The sequence below is a fragment of the Aristolochia californica genome, unplaced genomic scaffold, assembly GCF_029961685.1.
Source record: "Aristolochia californica isolate CCGP_79_NKW_82.1479 unplaced genomic scaffold, dmAriCali1.0.hap1 SCAF_7, whole genome shotgun sequence".
Taxonomy (NCBI): domain Eukaryota; kingdom Viridiplantae; phylum Streptophyta; class Magnoliopsida; order Piperales; family Aristolochiaceae; genus Aristolochia; species Aristolochia californica.
In genome coordinates, this window is record NW_027182268.1 from 41424303 (window position 1) to 41442311 (window position 18009).

General features: G+C 38.2%; 1 protein-coding gene and 1 long non-coding RNA gene across 3 annotated transcripts; one reads left to right on the forward strand and one right to left on the reverse strand.

Moving 5' to 3' along the window:
- Positions 1–1789: 1789 nt before the first annotated feature.
- On the reverse strand, positions 1790–7013 carry LOC137937730 (uncharacterized). Its single transcript, XR_011109638.1, has 3 exons — positions 6720–7013; positions 2232–2585; positions 1790–2105 (listed from the first exon to the last, which is right to left on the reverse strand). It is a non-coding gene; the product is annotated as an uncharacterized lncRNA (long non-coding RNA).
- Positions 7014–7841: 828 nt separating this feature from the next.
- Positions 7842–14603, forward strand: LOC137936930 (NADH dehydrogenase [ubiquinone] 1 beta subcomplex subunit 10-B-like). Of its 2 annotated transcripts, XR_011109587.1 has the most exons (4): positions 7842–8236; positions 8317–8354; positions 9425–9506; positions 14434–14603. XR_011109587.1 is itself a non-coding variant. In XM_068781905.1 (3 exons), the coding sequence occupies exons 1-2, from the start codon at positions 7951–7953 to the stop codon at positions 8346–8348; spliced, it is 318 nt and encodes a 105-aa protein (XP_068638006.1). In that variant the 5' UTR covers positions 7842–7950; the 3' UTR covers positions 8349–8354; positions 14434–14603. The 2 variants fall into 2 exon arrangements, 1 of the variants encoding a protein (XP_068638006.1); XM_068781905.1 differs by lacking the exon at positions 9425–9506.
- The last annotated feature ends 3406 nt before the right edge of the window (positions 14604–18009 follow it).

Sequence of the window (18009 nt, forward strand, 5' to 3'; positions counted from 1 at the left end):
TACACCAAAAAGAAAGGGATCTCCCCACCACAAGATCCTCAATTACCAAAAGCATAAGCTGGAAGGAAGCAAAGCTACTCAAGTATCAAGAGAGTAACAATGTCACTTGTCTAATAGCCACATGGAGAAAAGGAGCGTGAAGACTGGGTGTTTTTTCTGTTTTTGTATCTTTTGGCCTCAAAATTTTCTTGGCAACTTCAAGAGGTTCCAAGAATGATGGGCTCCACCATGCTTCTCATTGGTATGTGATGAAAAGTTTCTCCACAAATCATAGTGTGATCTTGTCATCAATGTTAATGGCATGTCTACTCATTTATTTTAAGGGGTAACAGATGCACAGAGAGGTCAAAAAGAGCAACAGAAGCTATAAAAAACATTAAAAAATTCAATCCAGTATGTTGGTGATGATAATGATGTAGAACGAATACATTGCAAACAACGTGCATGCTAAATTTATAAAACTAAGAGTCAGGAGGGTAGTACATGTAAGCTCAGATAGCAAAATACAGTTTAAATTATAGAATTTCCCTTCACGGAAACAGAAGTTGCAAAATACCAGTAATTTAAGTAACAAATATATATTTAACCTAATAAGTGAACTTTTTTTCTTTCAATATTTTGGTGAACTTTTAACAACAAAAACATGAAAATTAGCAGTGTAGCTTATTGTAGAAGAATGCAGACAGAAAATACCACCATAGCACGCAATATGGACTCCAGTCTTCCCAACAGTGGGCCGCACCCTATTTTTCAATCTTTGAAAGATAATGTAGAAAGAATCAGTGTCCTTCTCCATTATATTTAGAACGCTAGCATTACCTCCAATATCATTCAATTTTAGAAAACCAAATGGACATCATGAGAATATAATGAATAAAAAAGGTGTAGCAAAATAAGAGTTGACATTTAAGTGATTTAACTTCAAGCTAAAGAATGAATCAAAAAGTGGCTGCACCTTACTTCCATGGCCTTAAGTCCTTTCTGTTTTTTTCGGTAAAGAAAACATTGACATTTCCTTCTCTTTTCCTTTTTCCTTTTGTTTAAGGATGAGGAAGAGAGAGAGCTGGGTTACTTCTTTGTATTTGTTGACAGCAGAAAGAAATGTAAGTACCTGAGGAATACTAGTGGTGTTGCCTCCACCAATTCCAACAGTAGGACACACTGTTTTATGTGGCACTGGTGCCTCCAAAGGACTATTAGTGTTATGATAGACAGAGGTTATTCTTCATATAAACCTGTCAAATACTTTAAGTTGTACCCATCACTGTAAACTGTACTCTGTAGGATTAGACAAAGTCGGATAAACTTGACCACCATCGTCAACTTCAAGTATTCCACCCTTCTAATGGCACCAAATAAAAACAAATTTTGTACATAAGCAAACAAGAGAAACTATCAAAATGGAACAGTTAGAAATACTTTTAAAAATGTGAAATGAACAACCTGTAATGATGTTTCCAATCCAATTACGCACCTGTTTTGAACTGAAGAGCAAACAATTTTTCATATGTTTATGAATGGACATTGCAAAATCACAAGGAAAAAATAATACTTCAGTTAAGCCAAGGTAATTGACTTGAGTCCAATTTGTCTACTTCATCATCAAAGAAAAAGAGCTAAAAATATACACATTCAGCTACAAAAAATCTAGCCAAATTTGTGTAATCATAGCATCAATTTTAAGAAGAGGTAGAAGTCACTAATAAAAAGAAGTTCTTGAATAAAGGTAGTTGCATGTATTGGTTGTGATAAAGATGCAATATTAAGGGGAAATAAAAGAAAAGAAAGGAGAAACTGAAGTGAGAAGAGAGAATGGAGAAAGCAGCAGGGAGAATGCTGTGTTCATCAGTCTCAAGAATCGAGACTGATCCTCTTAAATATATCACTTAAGTAATTTAAGTTGAATGGACAAAAATACCCCTGATTACAATAACCCCTATAACCCTCTCTATACAAGTCAGATTTGAATGAGATTCGAAAGATAAGTGTATGAAATGTAAACTGTCATGCTGGAAGAATATGACACCTTTATGAAAATATAAAATGACCAAAATACCCCTTTGCCAGTCTTTAACAGGTTGACTTTTCAGTTTGCGGCTAGAAATCTGCTGAGTAAACATTAGAAAGGTAAAGTATGTTGAAACTGTTGTTAGGGTTAGAAGCGTGAAGAAATATAGGTTTCAGTTACAAGCTGAATGAATACTAAAACCAACAACATCGCAGTATGATACCTTCAGGAGATCATAACCACCAGGAGATCAGAGACTTCACTTCTTTTGAAGAGACAACAATCACATGTTCGTTTGCATCAGATTACACATCTTCAACAAGAATGCTTGCCCCTGTTTCTTGCTGTAACTGTTACACGTTGCAACCTCCCTTGCCAATCACTCCCTCGACTTTATCAGACAAGCATATAACTTTCAAAGAAAAGTCTTCTGGTGTCTCCGCAACTGGATGGCCATGACCAAAGCCACCTAGCCACCTGGTACAAATCCAGGTCTTTCAATCTCGTTTCCTCCAAACCACGATTGAGAGACACCAGGATGCTCAGGTGACCAATTCAAACAACACTATTGGAACCCCTGGGTAAAGAATTTTTAGTTAAAGGTGGATTCTATTTATGAGGATTTTGGTGCAACAGAGTAGAAACTTCATACAGAACCTTCCAAAATTAGAGTTATTGGGGACAACAAAGACACTCATAGAACCAACCTCCTGAAGCCAGGCTATGTGCATATTTGCAGAATCAACCATCAAGGAATACATACAAATAGATTTATACACATCTATACATACATACATGTTTCATATAAGCATACATAAGAAAAGTGAGCCTGATGCAATGATCACTCCAGTGTCCATCCCTCTCTCTCTCTCTCTCTCTCTCTCTCTCTCTCTCTCTCTCTCTATGTACATACATATAGATTGGAGAGGGAGAAACAGAGATTGATAACAAATAGAATACCTTTTATGAAATGTCATAAATAGAGTAATGAAACAAAATAAAAGTAAATTACTTGTAAAAACTGGTAAACATGTTCATAAGCTCACACAAGCAGAAATGCCATGTTTCATCTTCACTAAAAATATCCCAAAATTACATCCTGATGTGCATGCAGGTGAAACTTCATGCTTAGATGCCATAAAAAAGATGAACATTGGCATACTTCATTTTTCATCAATCTTCTCGAAAATCTAATGTATTAATTAAGGCAAGTATCACTTTTTCTAATCACATTGAAGTATTGAGAACCAGACATATGCCTAAATGATTTACCCAGCAAGCTTCTCGTTCACTGCAAAAATGATTTCGCAGGCAACTAACAAGAAGTTAACAATGAAATAACTTTTATAAAATATCATGGACTGAATACTAAAAAACCAAATCATCTTAACAAGCACCCTTGCAAACCATGTTCATGGAATGGAGCCAAGCATAAGGACTCTGTAACACCTTCACCAACTACCTTAGCTCACATCAGATAACCATTCACCATCTGCACACCACTCAAATATTTCACCAGAGGAATTCCATAGCAGTCTTTGTGAACCATAGAACCAAAAATATTGATATGGACTAATAATGTTATGCCAAACAAGAATGTAAGGCAATGAATAGCAAGGTTCCATGAGTCTCACTGGACCTTTACAGACACAAGGCAATCTCATTTTCCTTTTTGAATAATCACCCCAAGTTGTCAAACAAAATGCACATGTTATACCAATAGGCACTCGTGGCATGCCAACAATAAGAACAGGCATTTCCTTCCTAGACAAAATGTGGACACTGACCTCTTACTTTACTTCCACATACTGAATTACAGTTTCCTACAGACAAAGATATACTGAACCATATCAACGACAGATGACAAAAGATACACAAGGATATTACCAGTTCTAACTCATCACTGCCCGTGGCCCCATGAGGAAAAAATGTTGTAGGCAAAATTCAACTATTTGCACTAGTATCATAACACAATTTTTGAATAACATTTCCACCTTTCCCAAGGATACACCAAACCTGAGTACTAGGAACTAGAAGCTGTGCTACAATAACATTCTCTTGCTCATTGTTTTCATGCATCAAGTGATCTTCCTCTGCAATGATCCTTTCATGAACTCTTAACAAAGCATCTTGTGCAGGACAGTGAGGATCCATGAGTTTGTCATCTTTCTCGGGATCCAAATTTGCATTGGACATGTTGACTTTCTTTATTGGAGGGCTGAAAATTGTGATCACTATCTCATCTAAACCAGGAATGAAACCAGCAACCCTGATGTTAGCATGGGTTTCATCTCTGAGAGCATTAATGATAGTCCCACCTTTTCCAGTGACACCACCAATCATTTTCCCAGGGCAAAGAATTCAACAGAAGGTCTCCATAACTTTAAGAGCTGTAACATTATGTTCGTGGACAGGATCTTGTCTTTGCCTCTTTCGGTTAATGCCAATAATGCCACAATGATGATAAGAACGCTTCCCAGAATAAGCCACAAAGTGACCATCGATACTTTGGACAAGATGAGATAAGAACAAACAAGAATGGCTAAGAAGTTAGAAACACATACTATTTACAAGAGTTTAGCAACATATATTTTACAAGAGCAAGACACATTACACACCAAATTTTTAGAGACATGAAACTTTCACCCATTGTCAGATAAAAGGGGATGGATAAAAGTGATCAATTCTCCATTTGTCTTATTCAAGCAACATTATGCGTGTACTCTTCCCTATAGATCTCAACCCCCAGGTCACACGTAATATCAGGAGGACATCTACTTGTTAATGAAGCTATGGTAGCATCAGAAGTCTAAGGACATCAAAATGCAACAAGATAATGGCAACTAATACCATCGTCACAGATAAAAGTACCATTGTCATCTACTATATATTTCAAAATTTTATCCATCAAAACTTGCAAGACTCTTGTGGATTGGAGAGGGGAGGGGGGTCAACAGTCTAAAAGTTGAAAAGCAAATGCAATACTGTCATATAATTATCAACTCTATGAAGATATGGATGCCCCACAGTGAAACAACTCTATAAGATGGCCTGTGACAGAATGAACTTTGGGCCCACAGATAGAGCAAAACCTAATCTTTGCTGCATTCTTTGGCTGTAACTTGTCTAACATGTAGGATCCATTTCTTGCACAGAGGATCCTTTTCTGTGACAAAGCACCCAAGACATTTATGAAAACCTCATTTACTTTCTGGTACAACTTCTCAAAGAGTGTAAGAATTTCTAGGGGTGATTAGACTATCTAACTCAACCCTATACAGATCAAAGAAGCCACCTTGTTCTTTTTCTCATTCCTGTGGACTGAGAAAAGAGAAAATTCCCTGAGATCACGTGATCCTTTCATTTGATTAACTGGACAGAACGCTAGATTCGGTGCGAGTTTAGGACTGTCACATTAAACAAGTTCAAAGCATTGGAATCAAACAGAATAGTATTAGCAAATGAACACTCACACCTCTAAGTAATTCCTACTCAAATGGTATCCACAGGAACCTGCTTCTGAAACGCATCGCGTGGAATTTCAAGTAATATGGGACCCAATAAGAACGAAATTTACAAATTCCATGAGCACCATGACAGTAGCTTCTCAAAAATTATTGCACAATTAATCCCCTGCATAAAAGAGGCATGGACTATCATCTGATTATCATGAAGAGAGAAAAACTTAGAAGCATGAGCAATCAATATATGTTCATGGCCAGGCGTCTGACATAGAAATGAATAATCAGCAACTTGGTGTAGGAAATTATCACTCAAAAAATTCAAATTAACAAAATAAATTCACTAAAATTTAATCGGTGCTGATGTGGACCTCTTCGTCGAACCGCTTCTTCACACACTACAGAAAATCAATAGTTAAATAATACCTGTATGCTAGGTCTGAGTCGTTTAATCATTTTCTTCAGAAAATATTCACCTCCTTGCAAGCATTTCCCAAAATATAATAGACATTTAGGTTCTCAAACATGCACTGAATTAAGAACCCACTCAAGCTCGGAAAGACCTTTTTTTATTGCAAGTAACAATGTTTTGAAATTTGAGAGAGATTTTTCAAATTGAGAAAGAGAGCTCAATCGCAACTTGAATAAGCAAGAGGAGATTGAGAGAGTTGGAGAGCATTGATGAACATATTGGTCTCCATTTCAATCAAGACTATTTGTGGGTTTTTCAGAGTGTTAGAAATCAAGTATAAAACTGACTCTGTTTATAATCCAAGTATAATCCAAGAGTTATGACCGAGTCACTTTTATACTTGGATTCTAACACTCTGGAAAGCCTATAAATAGACTTGATCGAGAGAGATACAACAAGTCCAACAATGCTCTCCAACTCTCTCAATCTCCTCTTGCTTATTCTAGTTGCAGTCAAGATCTTTCTCTCAATTCTCTCAAATTTCAAAACTACTCTTCTATTCTGTATATAAGCTATCAGAACAAGTCTTTTTCGATCGATTGGGTTCTTGATACGGTGCACTATGTTGGAGAACCCTTTAGAAGAATCAGCCAAGAAACAGTAGCCAGCTGATAAATTTGGTGTTATTTGTATGGTGGTCAAGTGCACGCGACAGTGTTCAAATGGGACAGAAAACACAGATGGAGGGAGGGAACAAAATTAAAAAAAAGGGGCAAAACATGGAAAGGAAACTTTTGTAGTCGAGATAATGTGATAAGGAGAACAGAAACAATCGTACTTATCTATGTGCGTCTAGAAGCGCCTCGTGTTGTAGCTAGACTTTAGAAGGCCATAGGCGATAGAATTGGAGCACGAACTCGAGTAAAGAGGTGGAAGGTCGCGGCTGGCAATCTAGGGCTTGTGGGTTTTAAGGAGTGTTCGTGTAGGAGAAGCATCATAGGCAATTTTCTTTTTGTTTTCCTAATCTGGCTTCTGTATTCGTGTGCTTTCAGTTGCATCACAATTCACAAACACCGACTCTGAAGTCTAAAAGGAATGCTTGCAGGTTTCAATACCTGACTGTCATTTCCTCTGTTCAAAGTTCAAACCAGTAACTGTTACAATCCACAAGTATCAAACAGCCTCCTTTTGACCTTCCAAACTAAAACACTGGTTCCAGCTTTCCCTTTTTCTGTACTGTACTGGATTTTTAAGAAATCAAAACATAAGAATTAAGAATATTATGAATTAAAATTATTTTAGTGTGCAATTGACTACCTTAACTTTGAGGAGGTGAATACACGATGATTATCAAGTAAAAGATTATTGAATAATTGTACTTAAGATAATTTTAAAACTACTTTACTAATATTGTATTTAAGTTATATAATAAAATCAATATAATAGATTAAGACATATATTGTGAATATAATTACCAAAATACCCTTAATTAGTAGCTTAAGTTTTATAATAAATTATATAACTCAATTTAAGGCAGGATACTGAATCAGGTCCTCCAATCTGTAAGTTTAATAGGTTCCATGTCACGTGTATAAATACGTATTAGATTAACCAATTTGTATATGATATATGGGTATTATACGATATAACCTATAGTGGTGCGCATGAAAGATATATGACCCATATCAAAAGTGAGGCTTCTATTATGACTAACAAGTTATACGAGTTATAAAATTTTGTAAACATACAAGGGTATATTTATTAAATCAATATTCGTTGTCCCCTATTTCTAAAAGAAAAAAAATATCCACTTTTTAGAGAAGCTTGAATTGGTTGCTTCATTAAAGAGGTGGTCTAATTTTTCAACTATTTGAAAATAGCGGTTCTTTTAAAAGATAGCAAAAGTATAATTAAGGGTCGATGGCCGGGCAGGGTCTTACAAGCTTGGTTCTTGAATTTAGGGGTCAAAAGCCACATAATAGTCGATACCGCCCCTCGTTTGGGGATAATTCGCCTTCAGTCGCAGAAGAAAGCAAAAGAGCCGACGCGGGGCAGGGAACTCGAGAAAAATGGTGAGAAAACGTGAGGTTCAGTTCGACGAGGGCCCGCCGGACGATTTTGATCCGAACAATCCGTATGCCGATCCGGTGGCTATGCTGGAGTACCGAGAATATTTGGTACGGGAGAAGTGGATCGACATCGAGAAGGCAAAGATCCTGCGGGAGAAGCTAAAGTGGTGCTATCGAATCGAGGGCATCAACCACCTCCAGAAGTGTAAGCATCTCCGAGAACAGTATCTCGAGTCAACTCGGGGCATTGGATGGGGGAAGGATCATCGACCCTATGAGTTGCACGGTCAGTACGATATTCCTCCTTTTTTTTTATTTTATTTCATCATATTTATAATTTTCATTTTCATTTTCTTTCTTTTGTAGGTCCTAAGAAAGAGAGTGAATCTGTTGAATAGCTTGAGGTAATTTGTATATCCTCTTATTTAGTTAATCGACGCTTACAACTCGCCATACACAAAAGAAAAAATAGAGTTGCATTTTTTTCTCCATTTGGCGCAGTGTGGATAATGTGTTGTTATCATTTCACTTTGTTAATGTGATCAATCTTCAGATTTGTTCTCATTTTCCATTTTAAAGTTTTTCCTGTTTCCTGTTCTTTATTTAAGTATTTGTATATTTGCTTTTTTCTGTAACTTTTACTTCATATATATTTGTCTGAATTGGATACCACTTAAAGCAGTCAATATTATTTTCTTGAAAGGGTAACGTGGACCTTCATAATTGATATAGTGGAGCTGATGCTTTTTTATTTGTGGCTATTTGTCCTAAGGAACTTTGTTTTAGGAGAGTCAACGGAAAGTGTCAAGGAAATTTTACATGGACTTGGTCATTTGCTTATGCAGGATATATTTGTATGAATCAGTAGTATGACCTTTTAATTAAACCAGGGGTAGTTTCCTCATGAGATAAGTTGATAACAATATTTTGCTGCTAAATTTCCGGCAAAATTCTTTTCAGTAGGATATAAATATTATTTATGTTCCAAAGGATTATTATTTTCTTCCTGATGCTTCTGCATTTTATTGTCGAAGTATCCAATAAACGAGAAGGCTAAAATTATCGTCAAACTATAATATCTGCAGTTGTAAGATGATTATGTTGGAATATTGAATTGCTAGGTGTATATTGCTTCAATAGAGGCAAGAAAAAAGAAAACCCTCTGAGAAAAGCATTTTAAACTTTGAGAACTATTGGAAGAATCCCTGTTATCATTTGAGCAAGCAATTTTACTGTGAAGCATTGACTTTGGATTCCAGGGATGGTCACTTTTGTAGCAGTATCTACTAAAGGTACAATTACCTTACCTTTCATATTTGTGACCAACCTGAAGGTTTGCAATGAAAACTGAGTCATACTGCTATTGTTTGTTATTATTATTATTTTTGCTTTAATCCCTGTTCAAATTTAGGCTCAGCTTTTTCCCTGACCTCCCTTCTGGTCTACGTTAAAGTATTTGATCATGCTGTTGTAGGTCTTGACAACCGCTCCATGTGCACAAGGAGATATAAAAAATCATTGAAGGTCAAAAGGCAACTTAAGAAGGAAAGCTAAAGGTTATGACCTTTTTTGCGATTCTTTTGAGTGATGAATTTTTTTATTCGTCAATGTATTAGAAGCAAAGAGGAGAGATGCGTTGGTGTAGAAAAACCGAAACATGCCCTTACAGAACCTTAGTTTTAGTAAAGTGAGAAAATTCAATAACCTTAAACATAAAATTTTCAGAGTTCATTTTTTGTTATCAGAAGGTGCATTTGCTGAAGTCATCTGTATTTTCTTTATTTCGTTTCTCCTAATGCTGTCAGTAATTTTTTTTTAACGAAATGGAAAGAAAATTTCTTTGATGAGAGAAGGCATATGAAATTTCTAGATACCCTCTCAGGAGAAAGTCAATTGAAATTTTGCATTTTCTGTCTCCAAAAAAAAAAAAAAAAAAAAGAACGAACAAAATTGAAATTGATAACCGGTTTATTGATAAGTATTTGTCACTAAAAGGTGTTGCCAGAAGGTGCTATTTCTGTCAAGAGGAAATGGCAAGGCAATTGGCACATCTAGGGGTGAGCATTTATGAGATAGATTAGGAGTTGCTAACATCATTAATCTTGGAAAAGCAGGAAACACTTTTTTTTGGGGGGGGGGGGATGATTGTCCCCCCTAGACCACAGATGATGACCTCCGAGTCCCCTTTGTTACTAAGAGAGAAAATTTTCTTGTAGGATCTTCAACCCTTGGAATAAGGCTCTTATCCTTGCTTCTATGTATCTCCAATGACCAAAGAGGACCGAGTAAACCAAATAGGTATTTTGTGCACTTCATGGACATAAGGTTTCCCCTGGAGCAGTCGCTAAAATTAGTTTAAGGCAACATACCATGGGAGGAGTCTGGTCCTTGAGGGGTATAATCAACATCTAAAAAATGTCCAATTCATTGTGAATTGTCTCTAATAACGTAGCTATGTAATTGATGAGATTGTGGAATGTGCTGGTGTGACAAGTTGAATGGTCTTCTTGATCACCCTATCCATTGAGCAGCACCTTTACCTTCATAGTCTTGTATTCCTTACCTTCCAGACATTCAAATCGTTGTAATAAAGTGTAACCATAGTTTATGCTAGCTTGCCATACAACATCGCCACTGACCACCAATTGCTCAAGGTTGGTGAAAGGGAGCAGTGCACGCCTGCATCTGCTGCAAGCAAAGAAGTGGCAAAAGAAGGGACAGATATGCTTACAAATGCTGCGTTGCAGTCTTCAAGTTTGTTTTTTTTATCTTTTTCCCCCTTCTGATGAGCTGGTCAGTAGTGAGGATATAACCTTTAACAGCTCACTAGTGAAAGCTATCTTTGGTGGAGTTGAAATAATCTAGGGGATTGCTGTATATTGGGGTTAAGGGGTGAAGGCCTCAAATGAAGCAACTTCTACACGCACAATTTCTTCTACAAATTATGATCATTGTTTCAGCAATACCAGAATTGCTCACAAGGCACACAAAGTGTTCAAGAAAACACAGTTGAGTTCTTTCGTCTATCAGTTCATAATGATTTGATTGAAAGTGATTCAAAAAAAGCATCTAGGTTTATTGCAGCTCTGAAACTTGCTTTATGAGAGAAAGTGTGTATGCAAGAAGTGTGGAACTTAAATGAAGCTGTTCACTTGACTACAAAGGCTGAAACACATTTTGAAAAAAATTCTTATAAAGGTCAATTAGTTTGGAGGTCTCATATGGGGGTTCTTCAACGTTTGAAGCAAATCAAAACAAGAGCAAAAAAGTTACTAAGGAAGACCAACAAGCAAGTGTAGGCTTTCAGCCTAGAGCAAGCCATCCATCCATCACACAAACCTATCAAAGGAGGAATTCTCAGTCCTAAGGACAACAAGTGAGCAAGTACAACAACAAAATCAGTAGCAAAGTCCTTATGCATGCATACGTGAGAGGGAATACATGCTAACAAGGGGCATAGGTCTAATACTTGCTCCCAACCTCGAGCTAGAGGGATGAATGCTGTTAGCTCGCAAAATGATGACCAACAAGACCAGCTTATAGATGATTTGGGTGATGATGGTGAAGATGTGAATGATGAGCTTGGTGATGCACAATGAGCTTATGCCGATGAAAGAATAAGTTTTGGAGCAGTAAAAAGACTCCTACATACAGCCAAACAACTTCAACCAGATTCACAACGACACAAAATGCTGCAAACCAAGTTTATGCTGATGAAAGTAGAAGCTTTGGAATAGTAAAAAGACTCCTACATACAACCATACAGCTTCAACCTGATTCACAACAACACAAAATGCTGCAAACCAAATGCATAGGATTAGTGTGTGATCTAGTGATCGACAATGGTTGCAAAGAAAATATTATAGCAAAAGTGGTGGTAGACAGGTTTGGCTTATATATGTTGCCTCATTGAAATCCTTATATAGCTTTTTGGATACAAGATAGACACCACAAAAGATTACAAAGCAATAAAAGTTTCTTTTTCCATTGATAACATTATTGTGTTTTATAAGGATGGGAGACATTCAACATGTTATAGATTTGGTGCATACTTGCCCCATTACATAACGAGTTCTAAGGAACATCTTCAAAGACAAGTGGTAAAGTTGTTAAAAAGGGGTTATTGCAAGCGAGCATGAGCCTTTATGCGGTCCTTTTGTTACTTGCCCCAAAGAAGGATATTAGTGGGAAAATATGTGTGGACATTAGGGCTTAGGAGGACTCTTGGACCGTGATAAGATGGTTGAAATGGTAGAGAAGCAATTGTATTGGTCACAATTGAAGCGGGATGTCAGCAAATTGCTCATAGGCATATTTGCCAAACTTCAAAGGGATACTCAGAAAACATAGGTTTGTATATGCCATTGCCCATTCCATATCTTCTTTGGGAAGATTTATCTATGAACTTTGTGTTAGGGCTTTCAAGGACACAGACAAGTAACTCGGTGTTTGTTGTGGATGACTGTTTTTTAAAGGTATGGAATGCTACATATGTAGAAAAAAATTTCTTAAAAAAAAAAAGTAGTTTTCTACGTGGAATTCCTAACATCGTTACTTCCTATTGTGATAATAAATTCTTGAGTCAGCATTTGGCAAACATTATGGCGAAGATTTGATCATGAACTTCAATTCAGCAGCACTTGTTACCCACAAACGGATGAGCAAATTGAAGTGGTGAATTGAACTTTTAGAAACAGCACGTACAATCTTTCAAGTAGTAGACCAAGGCAATGAGTTCTAGCCTTAACATAAACATAATTAGCTTATTGTAATGTGGTGAACAGGTCCACAGGCAAATCATCCTTTGAGGTTATACATATCGGACTCCAGAACCCAAATCGGATTTTGGTGTCTTTCCCTAAAATTCCAGGTTATTGCATTGTTGTAGACCACTTTGCAGATCATAATATTTCAATCCATGCTGAGGTGAAAGAATCTTTGGAGGCAGCAAATGCTAAGTACAAGGAGACAGCTGATCAACATAGGCATCCAAAGGTGTTTAAGGAGATGAAGTGATGATGTTCTTACAAAAAGGAAGATTTCTTGCTGATACTTACAGTAAGTTGAAGCCTAGGAAGATTGGACCTCATAAAGTCCTCCGCAAAATCAATCATAAAGCATATACAGTTGACATTCTCAACTCTTAAGGATATTTCCAAAAACATTCAACGTTGCTGAACTATTGAGTATTACCTTCTAAGGCCTCCAAAGTTGAACTCGAGATTGAGTTCTTTCCAAGTGAAGGGGATTAGTGTAGAGAAGCAAGCTGAGTACTTGATAACACTTGGTGTCTGACAAGAAGAAGAAATGAGGCTCTAAGTCCCTTATTGCTTGTAGTATTTATTTTTCATTGTTTTTTTGTTTTTCTCATATTTAAGGGTTAGGGCATTTTACCCTTCTCAAGTTATTACTAATAGGGTTATTTTGGTCTCTTTGAAGATGTTTTGTCTTAAGTATCAATTTAGGGTTGTGCTGGACATCAATTGGTGAAAGAAATAAGAATTCAAGCAACCGTCTTTGGCTCTTGCCTCTTTTCTCTGTGCCCATTAGGGTCTTAGCAAGGAAACCCTTGATTTCTCGACTATTTGGTGTGTCATTTACCATCTTTAGAAGCTTGCAAGGTGGCATTCTTAGAGAAAATTGGAAAATAGTCACCCACCTCTTGACGCTGAAGAAGAACAATGAGGATCGGAGGCCCCTGTCAGCTAGGTTTATTAAATTAAACTTCGATGGTTGTGCCCCCGTTAGAGGAGATCCCTGGGGACTACTGACTCCAGCACTGTCGAGATTCATGCCCTTCGCCAGTCCTCTTTTAATTGCACCTGGTTGGTCAGATTTGGATTGAGGGAGATTCGAGATCTGTTTGCGTGGTCTCTTATTTTAACTTATCATGTTATGATGGAAGCATGGTTTCATTTTTTCTGTTGCACAATGCATATTTGTTTCTTTTCTTCTAATCTAACAGTAAGTAATGTTCACAAATCGCTGAAGATCTTTGGGCCTTGATTGCATGAATATTGCGTTGTAGTTCGTGGCTGTCATTAGTTGGTTTATTGACTCTTTGTTTGGTTAGAAAGTTGGTTTGTCGACTGGAATAGAACCATGGTTCAGAGTGCAATAACATCAGTTTGATCAAATTTTGAGATGTTTTCTGGAATGTTGGATTCTCTAATTCGTTGAGCTAAAGAAAGCCGAGGTTTCACATTTAAATGGTTGAAACTGATTAAATTGCTAGGTCCAATCTATTTGTTGATTTGTTATGAAGTGCACCCTTGTTGTTATTTTAAAATTTTCGTTGTCCTCTGTGCTTTATTTTTTTAAATGGATAATTCCTCATGTGGTGTCAGATTTAGATAAGACACTGTTCTTCAGTCGCAGTAAAATTCACATTTATAGTTCATAAAGAAATCAGATTTTGTATACTTCTTCACTGTAATAGTTATTTTTGGAGAAAACATGGGCTGAAAATTCTTTCTTATGCAGATGATTTGAATCAGCCAGCGTTTGAAAGCTAAATTTGGAGGCGAATGATGAACTGATAAATCCTTTTTTTTTTCCTTTTGTGAATTTAAAACTAAAACATACTTCTTGTATCCTTTTGGGCATGGAGAAGGTAACACTTTGGTGGATCATGAATAAAATGGATTCATGCATGAGACCCGCAGATTACCAGTTGTTTCTGTTTCATAGAATCGATGAAAGCTGTCTCTCCTTGTAAGAAGGGAACGTTCTACAACTAAACAGGGTTTTTTGGAAGGCGAAAAGTCACATAAAAAAGGGATTGCTAATGGCTTTAACTTTAAACCAGTGAGCATAATCTGGTGGTGCCTGGGCCTTCGAGCGGATGTCCCTAGGAAGCTTAATGCGAAAGCGGTACGCATGGGAAATAAACGGCGCCTGTCAATGCTTATAGGTTGGGAGGCTCCGCCAGAGTCACCGGCGCGGTTGCACGCTCGAAAATGCAATGTGAACGATGTGAGTAGCGGATCTATGCTCGAAGTCTTCTTTTTCTGATCGAGTAGAGGGCCCTGTTCGCTGTACCTAATTCTGTTTCGGGTGCTTAAATCCAGATTAACAGGACGATGTCTTTTTTTGTTCCCTCTCTCTAGTTACAGTTTTACGACGCTTCCTGAAAAACAGATAAAAAAGTGAAGCAGCCTTCCAAAGACAAGACTCTTTAAAGGTGACTTCTCACGCAGGTCAGTGGAGCGGTGGGACCTTCTCCTGTCCCATGTTGCAAGCGACCAGGACTACAGTACGAAAATCACATACTACATGTTTTGATGAGAAAAATGTATTACTATAGCTATGATGCAAGCTATGTAGTCCCACCGTAAACAAGTACTTGAGAGTCACTTCTGAAAAAGAAATACCACTTTTATGGTTAAATGACTTAGAGCAAGGGAAAGAAAAAAAAATACCAGTTTGTTTCTTACCTCGTTGTAACTTGAAAAATGGTCGCAGAAATCCAAGTTCACAGAATTACTTGCAGTGTTTTGTAAGCCGTGAATAAGGAGCTCCCTTCAGTCCAATTGGCGAGACAATTAAGTGGAAGGAGTTGCTCCCACCGCATGCATTAGGTAAGTATATATCTGTTTAGACCGATATCGGAAAACTGATCGAACTTAAAATAATATGCTTATCTGGATGCACGAAGTGGCAGCTCTAACCACTCTCCAGCCCTCCTCATTGAACTGAATGGAGCTCGTTGAGTCCTCGTTTGATTACGAAAGTAGCAACAATGGATATACAACTACCACTGAGTCGTTTCTCATTGCCTCCCTCCCTTCTTAAATACAGGTTTTGGGCTCCGTAAAAGGACAACTATGACCTGTCGGCATGCAAAAGCGAATTATGGGAATCTGCAGATTTTCATTAATTTCTATAAGATTGTGTGTACTAAATTTTGTTCGTATTCTGCTCCAGGATGGTATTATCCGGCGGTAATAACATTAATCCAGGCCTCGTTAAGACTATTCTCTATGTTGGCCGCACTTGGACGGTTTCGGACATTTTCCATCGTTTCCAAACTCACAGTTTCAGGCCGAAGAGATGAAAGTGTTTCTTCCATTGAAATCCTCCCGCATGGCAATGAATTGCCGAAGAGATACACCGGTGAGTGGGAGCCAGGGCTAGGGAGATGACAAAAAAGGGGATTCATCTGGTGTCTCTTAGATTTGTGTTTCAGGGACCTGAGATCTGTTCGCAGATAATACGGCGCCTGCCGCTCTGAGTTCACGTGAGCATCGGAAAACCAAATGGCCTGAATGTTTTCAGAACCCATTAGTTATTACAGATGGAAAGAGATGTGTGCATATGCCCTACAGACACAAGTACGTATACTTTTATCTCTGCTTCTTGGCGCAGGTCGCAAGGGAAAGCAACTTTTGTACTTGTTTTCCTTTTTATTTGGAGTCTGGACATGATAATATATATTTGACTATCGAATCTCCTCTTGCGTAGTGCTTTCCCGCTTTTTTGTACTTTTAATATTTCTTCTACGAAAGAAAATGTAATAATGCAAAAGGTAGCCCTTCTGGCCTCTGTCATGTGGAAGGTCCTCGAGACTCTCAATCTCTGAAACTACCTTGAATGACCGACGACATAACCTGGTTTACTCTTCTCTGTCCAAGTTGCGTCCGATTAAAGTTTTAAACTTCAAAACTTCAAAAACTTTCCGTCGTTCCGTGCAGTGTCTACGTTCGAGAGGCCAGCCGCCAAGAAGTTGTGCGGCCGTGCAGGTAAGACAAGAGAAGTTGTACAGGTCCGATGGGTGAATTTCCAAATTTATAAGGACAACTACGTTAAGAATCGATTTAGAGAGAACAATTACAGATCAGGTATGAGCTACAGAAGAAAACAACTAGGTTAGGAGGGTGAGGTTAGCGGTCGCAGTGAACTGGTAAATCTGGAGCATGGCTGGCCTGATGGCAAATTCTGCGATCGCATTGATTAGGTTGGAGTCAGGATACGGGACGTATGCAAGGATTGCGGATGACAGCCGGTTCTTGTCGGGCTCGACTGTGCAGATTCTCCAATTTTTGAGGATCGCAAACTGCAAACTGCAAACTGCAAAATGCAAAGATCGAGATTGTGGCGGCGAGAGAATCGCAAGGGACTACCATCTCATGAGACAATCGTTCTTGCCGTTCGATTTAGACAGAATGCAGAGATGTAAACGACGGGAGGCCTGAGACGGCGTTCATAGTGGCAACGCTTTCCAGGACACTTAATCCGTATTCTTCCTTTTCCAGGTTTCAGAAACTATTTACTGTCGGATCCGACAGCTCTATTCACGTTTTGTTAAGTAATTGATTAGGTTCAGGATTATCTAAACGAAATTACGCGGGATTGGGAAGAAATGGAAGCAGTTATAAGGTGAAGTGTTAACATTAGGGATATCTGATTCGCCCAATCTTTGACCAGACCAACTTCGATGACACCACGAACTCGCCGGAACGCGTAGTTAGATTGAGATCTAAGAAGGGCCGACCGGCCGACAGCTCTATTCCGAATCCTGATTCCGTCATCCGCCCGAAACAATTGCTTCCTAAACTACTACGCAGCAATTCCGTTTCCGGGAAAAGTTGAGAAACGTGATCCGGCACCGCGAGGCTATCTTTCTCGCGAGAGAGAAGCGCTTTACGAGGCTCTCCGGTTCCTAGACTTCCACCTTCCTACTCTCCCGATGAACCGGGAAAAAAAACTTTACTCTGCCATTGTCATTGGGAGAACTTTTTCCAGAGAGACGCTTTAAAGACTAACCCAGCCTAACACTGCTTTATTATGCATTCAATGAAGAAACGAACCAATGGCTAGTTAGTTTCCGAAAATGACCGAACCAAAGGGTCCATGGGGCTGGTGCCAATTACAAGGCTCTTTTTCTTTTACACGATAAAAAAAGGCAAGCGTGGTTCACGTTCAGGAAATCGAAAATAGTAAGGCCCACAATTGGGACAAACAAGATTCCTTAACCATGTAGTGGCCGTCAGATCCACTTCTTTCAACATCGTCCGCGTTGGAACAAATCAGCTCTGATTTTTTGAGGCTGGAGAAACC

Excerpts from the sequence above, each read along its gene's own strand:
- LOC137936930 (XM_068781905.1), top strand. The coding sequence starts at position 7,951 with ATGGTGAGAAAACGTGAGGTTCAGTTCGACGAGGGCCCGCCGGACGAT. Across the intron at positions 8,237-8,316 it reads TCGACCCTATGAGTTGCACG|GTCCTAAGAAAGAGAGTGAA; the intron begins GTCAGTACGATA and ends TTTCTTTTGTAG.